The 8,979-nt window shown below is 42.5% G+C and overlaps 1 protein-coding gene across 1 annotated transcript in view; it reads right to left on the reverse strand.

Moving 5' to 3' along the window:
* Positions 1–5,748, reverse strand: part of arhgap23b (Rho GTPase activating protein 23b) — a 67,486-nt gene extending 61,738 nt beyond the window's left edge. The window contains exon 1 of the mRNA XM_035746219.2: positions 5,315–5,748. Within this exon, the coding sequence (XP_035602112.1) occupies positions 5,315–5,323 (9 nt within the window). The 5' untranslated portion in view covers positions 5,324–5,748. The remainder of the gene's footprint in view (positions 1–5,314) is intronic.
* Between the last annotated feature and the right edge of the window lie 3,231 nt (positions 5,749–8,979).

An 8,979-nucleotide genomic window follows, 5' to 3' on the forward strand; every position in this document is an offset into this window, starting at 1 on the left:
ACTTTCTTTCCTTCTCCTCTTTCTCTCTGCAGTTCAGTCACTGTCTAATATCGTCCCTATCTTCCCTCCCTCCCTCCAGTCCAGTCCTACACTCTTGATCTGTCCATCATTTTCTCTGTCTCTGACTCTTCCCCCGTTCTGCCTGTCTTCCCCCTCTCTCCTCTTCTGTTGAGTACTGATAACACTCCCTTCCACTGTCTGGCCTTAGATTGCAGTGAGGAAGTAGGAATTGCCTGCAATGTATTTGTGTTGCAGTCTATGTTTATGTATATCATTTCTAAGTAGCTATGTCAATGATTTACAAACCATCAATACATGTTTTTTTCTCACGCGCCCGTACACACACACACACACACACACACACACACACACACACACACACACACACACACACACACACACACACACACACACACACACACACACACACACACACACACACACACACACACACACACACACACAGTCCCCAACCCTCAGCTATCCACATCCCCATTCTCCTATCCTCGAAAAAGTAACTCCAGGCTGGGTTCACTATACCGGATAGGTAAGTAAGGGGTTATGTATTGGAGATGCACAACAGTCACTTTTCTTCAAACTCCTCCACAGAGCCCATTAGTTCATATGAGTGGTCAGCGCAGGAGGATATGAGAGGAGAAAACAGCAGACGAGAGGAGGCATAAGGCTTTTAGACTGAGTGGATCGGGGATGGGGCCACTGTAACCCACACACACGCACTTAGTCACACACGGACGGACAGACACACGCATACACACACATACACACAGACACGTGCTCTCTCTCTCTCTCTCTCTTTCTCTCTCTCTCACTCACTCACCCATACACTCACGCACGAGCGCACACACACACACACACACACACACAAAGAGTAACCTCTTTCTCTCACTGATGATAATAAAAAAAAACAATAATAATAATAATAAAATAATACAAAGAAAAAAATCAACTATAATAACTAATTTTTAAAAATAAAAAAACCTCTCTCTCTCACACACACACATGGATAATGGTAGTGGAGGAACTCTCCAGATGCAGATTTGAATTTACAACAAATAAGGTACCATAAATATACAGCTCTCATTTGTGCTTGTTAGTCTGTCTTTTTGTTTGTTTGTTCGTTTCTGTCTTCCTTTCTTTTTTCGTTAGTAGGCTATGTAGGGGAGACCAGGTTGTCACACTTTTTAACTCTTGTGTGTATTTCTCAGCACCAGTGAATCTTACAAGACATTATTAGGATAAACACCAAGGTCTTGGGTTGAAATGGGGGCCCTTTTTTTAATCCTCATATCATATTTCAAAATAGAGTATAAGCCACCAAACACACTCTGTCCACTTGTGACAACCAGCCCGATCGCGGGGTTGGTTGTCACACAGTAAGGGGTTGGTTGTCACACAGTATGGGGTTGGTTGTCACACCGTAATGGGTTGGTACACAGTAAGGGGTTGGTTGTCACACAGTATGGGGTTGGTTGTCACACAGTATGGGGTTGGTTGTCACACCGTATGGGGTTGGTTGTCACACAGTAAGGGGTTGGTTGTCACACAGTATGGGGTTGGTTGTCACACAGTATGGGGTTGGTTGTCACACAGTATGGGGTTGGTTGTCACACAGTATGGGGTTGGTTGTCACACAGTATGGGGTTGGTTGTCACACAGTATGGGGTTGGTTGTCACACAGTATGGGGTTGGTTGTCACACAGTATGGGGTTGGTTGTCACACAGTAAGGGGTTGGTTGTCACACAGTATGGGGTTGCTTGTCACACAGTATGGGGTTGCTTGTCACACCATATGGGGTTGGTTGTCACACAGTATGGGGTTGGGTGTCACACAGTATGGGGTTGGTTGTCACACAGTATGGGGTTGGTTGTCACACAGTATGGGGTTGGTTGTCACACAGTATGGGGTTGGTTGTCACACAGTATGGGGTTGGTTGTCACACAGTATGGGGTTGGTTGTCACACAGTATGGGGTTGGTTGTCACACAGTATGGGGTTGGTTGTCACACAGTAAGGGGTTGGTTGTCACACAGTATGGGGTTGGTTGTCACACAGTATGGGGTTGGTTGTCACACAGTAAGGGGTTGGTTGTCACACAGTATGGGGTTGGTTGTCACACAGTATGGGGTTGGTTGTCACACAGTATGGGGTTGGTTGTCACACAGTATGGGGTTGGTTGTCACACAGTATGGGGTTGGTTGTCACACAGTAAGGGGTTGGTTGTCACACAGTATGGGGTTGGTTGTCACACAGTATGGGGTTGGTTGTCACACAGTATGGGGTTGGTTGTCACACAGTATGGGGTTGGTTGTCACACAGTATGGGGTTGGTTGTCACACAGTAAGGGGTTGGTTGTCACACAGTATGGGGTTGGTTGTCACACAGTATGGGGTTGGTTGTCACACAGTATGGGGTTGGTTGTCACACAGTATGGGGTTGGTTGTCACACAGTATGGGGTTGGTTGTCACACAGTAAGGGGTTGGTTGTCACACAGTATGGGGTTGGTTGTCACACAGTAAGGGGTTGGTTGTCACACAGTATGGGGTTGGTTGTCACACAGTATGGGGTTGGTTGTCACACAGTAAGGGGTTGGTTGTCACACAGTATGGGGTTGGTTGTCACACAGTATGGGGTTGGTTGTCACACTGTCTGGGGTTGGTTGTCACACAGTATGGTGTTGGTTGTCACACAGTATGGGGTTGGTTGTCACACAGTATGGGGTTGGTTGTCACGAAGTTTGCTAGTAACCTATTCCTTTTGTAACAGGAAATTAAGCAATATATTGGTTTAGAAACAGCAAAGCCTTCCTTTGATAGAACGATGTTCCTTCCCATAATTCTGCATTTTATGCCTTGATAATAACATATGACATGTTGAGTAAATGTGTGCGTATGCATGTTACAAGCACAAATAGCTTGGGATGTATTGTGTGCTGGCAGTGGCATACTGTTGAATACTGAACATTATGGTTACAATGGGTTGGATTGTGAAAAGGGCATTTCCAAGTAAAAGGCCACATGAGCACTAACATAGGAACTCATCAAATGTGGTGTCAAATGAAAGCTAAGAGTCTAGGCTATATATATATATATATATACTACCGTTCAAAAGTTTGGGGTCACTTAGAAATGTCCTTGTCTTTGAAAGAAAAGCACTTTTTTTGTTGTCAATTAAAATAACATCAAATTGATAAGAAATACAGTGTAGACATTGTTAATGTTGTAAATGACTATTGTAGCTGGAAACGTCAGATTTTTTATGAAAAATCTACATAGGCGTACAGAGGCCCGTTTTCAGCAACCATCACTCCTGTGTTTCAATTGCACCTTTTAAAAGGCTAATTGATCATTAGAAGGCCAGCATCCCGGAGTCGGCTCTTCACTGTTGATGTTGAGACTGGTGTTTTGCGGGTACTATTTAATGAAGCTGCCAGTTGAGGGCTTGTGAGGCGTCTGTTTCTCAAACTAGACACTCTAATGTACTTGTCCTCTTGCTCAGTTGTGCACCGGGGCCTCCCACTCCTCTTTCTATTCTGGTTAGAGCCTGTTTGCGCTATTCTGTGAAGGGAGTAGTACACAGCATTGTACGAGATCTTCAGTTTCTTGGCAATTTCTTGCATGGAATAGACTTCAGTTCTCAGAACAAGAATAAGCTGACGAGTTTCAGAAGAAAGTGCTTTGTTTCTAGCCATTTTGAGCCTGTAATCAAACCCACAAATGCTGATGCTCCAGATACTCAACTATTCTAAAGAAGGACAGTTTTATTGCTTCTTTAATCAGGACAACAGTTTTCAGCTGCTAACATAATTGCAAACGGGTTTTCTAATGATCAATTAGCCTTTTCAAAGGTGCAATTGGAACATTGGCACACAGGAGTGATAGTTGCTGATAATGGGCCTCTGTACGCCTATGTAGATATTCCATAAAATAAATCAGCTGTTTCCAGCTACAATAGTCATTTACAACATCAACAATGTCTACACTGTATTTTGATCAATTTGATGTTATTTTAATGGACGAAGAAATGTCAATTTCTAAGTGACCCCAAACTTTCGAACGGTAGAGTAGTCGTTTTTTTAAATTAAGGCAAATGTAAATGTTTTACATATTTCCATCCTAACAATTAGGAATAAGCAAGGGCTTTGATTTTTGGTCAAACAGGCGTTAAAGGGGTCTTAGGAAAAAAAAGTAGAATACAGTTCAGTACAATAAAATACAGCATAGTTCAGTGCAGTACAGCACACTAGAGTAGAGTACGGTATAATTTACTGTATTGTATTGAGCAAACATGTTCATCATAGTAAAAGTATTCAGCCGTCCAAAGCCCAGCCAAGAACAGGACATCCTGGAGTCCATGCCTCTGTTACAATGCGGCTTCGAAAGACAATGCATCTCACTCCCTGAGTACATGGTTTCTCCATTAAGTCTCACAGAATATTCCTTTACACTATGACACAATTATCCACCCCTCCCACACACAAACAGACAGACAGACACGCACACACACACACACACACACACACACACGCATCCACCAGTGGAAGCTGGTGGAGGGAGAAACAATGAGCCCGTCCTTCCCATTTCTCCACCAGGCTCCACTGCCACACACATTGAACACACACACACACACACACACACACACACACACACACACACACACACACACACACACACACACACACACACACACACACACACACACACACACACACACACACACACACACACACACACACACACACACACACACACACACACACGCACACACACTGTCTCTCTATCTCTAAGAAAGTACACTGCCTCTCTTTCACACAAACTTCTTTGACTACTAAGAATAAAGTGCTCTCCCTCTCTCACACAGACACATACACACGTGCTATGAATACAAAGTCTTGCTTCAGCAGTTTTTCTAAAAATACACAGCTACTCTCTTTCTCCAACAAGAATGATGCCTCTCCCTCATACATTCATGCCCAGAATGCACGCTGTTCCACTTCAATGTATTTCTCTCACACTGTGTGTGGCTCTCTTACCAGCTAAATATTATACTCCAAACATGCACACACACACACACACACACTGTTGCTCTGTGACTGAGTGCCCAGAGGCTATCGTGGGAACTAACATGAATATTGATGATAGAGCTGGTGTGTGTGTGACATAATGAGTGTATGTAGTGATGTGTGGAGATAAATGTGGGCATTTGCATCCAAGCTGTACTTTGTGTGTAAACCGCATGCAGGTATTTATTTCTGTGAGTACTGTGCGTGTGTGTGTGTGACATCCCTCTCTTTACCTGGGCCATGTCTTCAGCAAGACTCCAGCTGGCTCCTAGTCCATAGCATGGCACTGAATCGCCGGAATTCTCTTCCTCAAACACACTCCTTCAGCACGATGCAGACGCCACGATACACCCTCGCACACACACTCCACCGTCCCTCCGTGACCAGCATGATCCCTTGTTCCCCCCTCCCCTCCTCCCTTTCCTGTGACAGCAAAGCCGCCAACGTCCACTGAATAGCTCGTTCTTCGATGTAGTAGATCTATCTAGTCCTCTTCTCTCTTCTATCACTCCTTCCTTCACTCTCTCTCAAAAGGAATGTGTGTATATTCCTTGTCTCTTTTCTCCACGCCCGACAGAGAATAAGGACCGTGACTATTTTCCTCTCCACACTCTTTTCAACCTCTCGCTCTGTCGTTGAGCAGGGCTCACAGACCGATCCCCCTGTGCCTCTCCTCTCTCTCAACTCAGCCGCTCCTCCTCCTTCCCATTTCTCCCCTCCCCCTTCCTCTCTCCCTCACTGTACACCAATGACTGTACACACGCACAGAATTAGAGCTTGAGAGAGCGAAAGAGGATCAGAGGGATAGTAAAGGAGGCAACCATGTGACCTAGTAGAGTTGTGTAGTAGGATTCTACCTACCAGCTGTCAGGCTCATTCCTCCGTAGGCAGACTGGTTGCTTCATCCTTCTCCGTTAACAGCAGCCCTGTGTCCCTATAGAGTACCACAGTATGAGTCACAATACCCATAAAACCTAGCAGTCAAACTGGGAAATGGTTCCAATCATTTTTCCACCGTTCATTTTCCCATAGGGGATTTGAGAAAACCTTCAAATAAGGGCTGTGTTTCGTGTCGGCTTGCCCTGGCGTGACATTTTGATAACCATGTAAATCTCTCTAGGACAAGGTGACTTTTATCAATATATTGGCCTGTTTTACCCACTACAAATGGAATGCTAATTAGCTGCAAATGTGACTATCATAAAGAATTACAAAGAATTACATGATGATCTGGACGAGACTGCTGAATCGAGACAAAGGTAATAATCTGGATTAACTATCTAATGTTAGCTAAATGTAGTAATGAAGAAATTGGAAACATTTCTTTAAATGGACAATTCTGTGAACTGTCTTGTGCAGGTTTTAATTTGACACAATACCTGTTAGCAAACGTGTCAGCTAGAGATGATGTACAGGAGCCTGCAGGGATTTGTGGTTTTGCACATTGTCTACTTTGATGCTAATTATTATTTTTGAATCTGTGAGTAAACAGAGCCAAATATATTGATAAAAGTCACCTTGTCCATGAGAGATTTACATGGTTATCAAAATGTCCCGCCAGGGTGAGCCTAAACTAAACACAGCCCTTATTTGAAGTGTTTCTAAAATCCCCAATGGGAAAAGGTATTGGTATAAAAAATATTGGAACCATTTCCCTGTTTGACTGCTAGGTTTTATGGGTATTATGACACCTTCACTGTGGGGCTCTATTATAGCACTATTGGCTGACATGTCTTCTGCCTTGAAAGCAGGGGATCTTTTAATTTGCAGTCTTAATTCACAATGTGAGTTTAAATTGTGAACATAGGGCTATTGATATGCAGATGTGTGTTTGTATCTTGTTTGTCACCGTGGTTGAGAAATTGTGGGCTAGCTCATGTGTAATAACATATTAAGGAAATACATTGTAACATTCCTAACAGCAGGTATTGGAGAGAATTACACACACACACACACACACACACACACACACACACACACACACACACACACACACACACACACACACACACACACACACACACACACACACACACACACACACACACACACACACACACACACACACACACACACACACACACACACACACACACACACACACACACACACACACTCCATGGTTTAGGAATCAGGAAAAGGACATCCTCCGGTGTTTCCTCCAAGCTGTATGTGGGGAAACTCCCAGTCGTCAACAACAGGGACAGGAACTGGGCGCACTGCAAATCATGTTCACCCTCATTTTAAAGCTGCAGTCTAGAATGAGAAAGACATGGACTTTTTAACCACATTTAAAGCTATAGATAGTTTGTTTACAATTTCATATGTTGGGTTATGATGGGGGTAATGCAGCTGTACTAAACTCATGAGGCATGAGTGCACATTTTGTATGAGATTATGTAAACCTGTTACATATTTTTTGGTTTTACAGTAAATTATTTGTTTCATTCAATATCCTGTTGTCATTATAGCACACTGATTAAGCTTGACTAAGATTATGCATCCGCTGATCAAATGCACATTTTGTAGATTTAATAGTTAGTTAGTTGGTATTCTAATTCTTCGCAGATTTGGTCATTATAAAGTGGTAAATGGCGCCATCTTGTGTGCTGTTTACTCCATTTACACTACTGTAATCTGACCCTGGCAAATTGGATGGGAGAAAGAAATCTGTTTGCGTCCGAAACAGTGGATGGGGGGTAACAAAATCGACGTGCATGACCAGAAAACAATTCTCAATTGTTTAAAAATAGGTTGAGATTAGGAGCCTCATTTATAAACGCTGCGTACATTTCACACTAAATAACTGTGTACACCATTTCTGAAAAGAATGCGTACATATGCAAATATTGAGATGTATAAACTTTGCGAATACCATGCATGTGCTTGTTTCCGTTATAAATCAGACCTGTCCTAAACCTGTTCATATTGTGAACGAGCATTATAACTCGTGTCCGCCTAGAAAAACGCCCATTGTTTTACCTTATATGGTGACCACAACTCCCTTGTTTACTGTATCATTTGGAGTTGGTGGAATTAGGCTACTAATCCTAAAAGAAAAGGTAATGGGTACATTTGATCAATCGTTTTGGTAGAATGCATTTTTGCATGGGCTTTCCCACAATCTAATATGCTGCACTGCCACTGAATTCTGAAACATTGTCTACTCGAGATATTTGAAATTACTGTAGCCTATTCAGACGTAGCCTATATATGTCAATGGAAAAGGTGAACTGTCTGTTCTACCATTGTACTGCAGGCATTCTTTTTGTTTGTTTTACCGACAGATCAAAATACTTGAAATGGTGTATCTAGTTATTACTGTGAAGTAGGTCCAATTAAATGAGTGATTTAACGAATGGTCGCCTATCATAATCGGTTGTATAGGATACTTCGGGAGTATGAAACCATCATAGTCATAAAAATAGATCCGCTGGGCACTGGGTTGTTTCAACGTCATTTCAACCCACAAAATATATGTAATGACGTTGAATCAACGTGGGAAACTATTGGGATTCGCCAAAGTCATCAACATAAGGGCATTTCGTCTATCTTCACCCAACTTTTAACCTAAATCCTATGACATTGTGAATTTTGTTGTTGCTGATTATACGTTGAATTCACGTCAGTTGACAACTCAACCAAATGTAAATCAAAACTAGACGTTGAACTGACATATGTGTACCCCAGTGGGGGGGGATTTATGCTACAACGATCATGGAAAATGAAACAAATAATAGAAAATATATTCATATTTTTTTATTATTTTAGATTGCAAAATTACAACGTTTAATGGAAAACTGGTGCACACATGTTTTGGGATATATTTTATACATACACAGTTTTTATAAACGAAGCCCCAGGTGCCTCATTAATCAAACGTGGTTAATTTCATACA

The sequence above is a fragment of the Oncorhynchus keta genome, chromosome 3 (assembly GCF_023373465.1).
Source record: "Oncorhynchus keta strain PuntledgeMale-10-30-2019 chromosome 3, Oket_V2, whole genome shotgun sequence".
In the NCBI taxonomy this organism is placed as follows: Eukaryota; Metazoa; Chordata; class Actinopteri; order Salmoniformes; family Salmonidae; genus Oncorhynchus; species Oncorhynchus keta.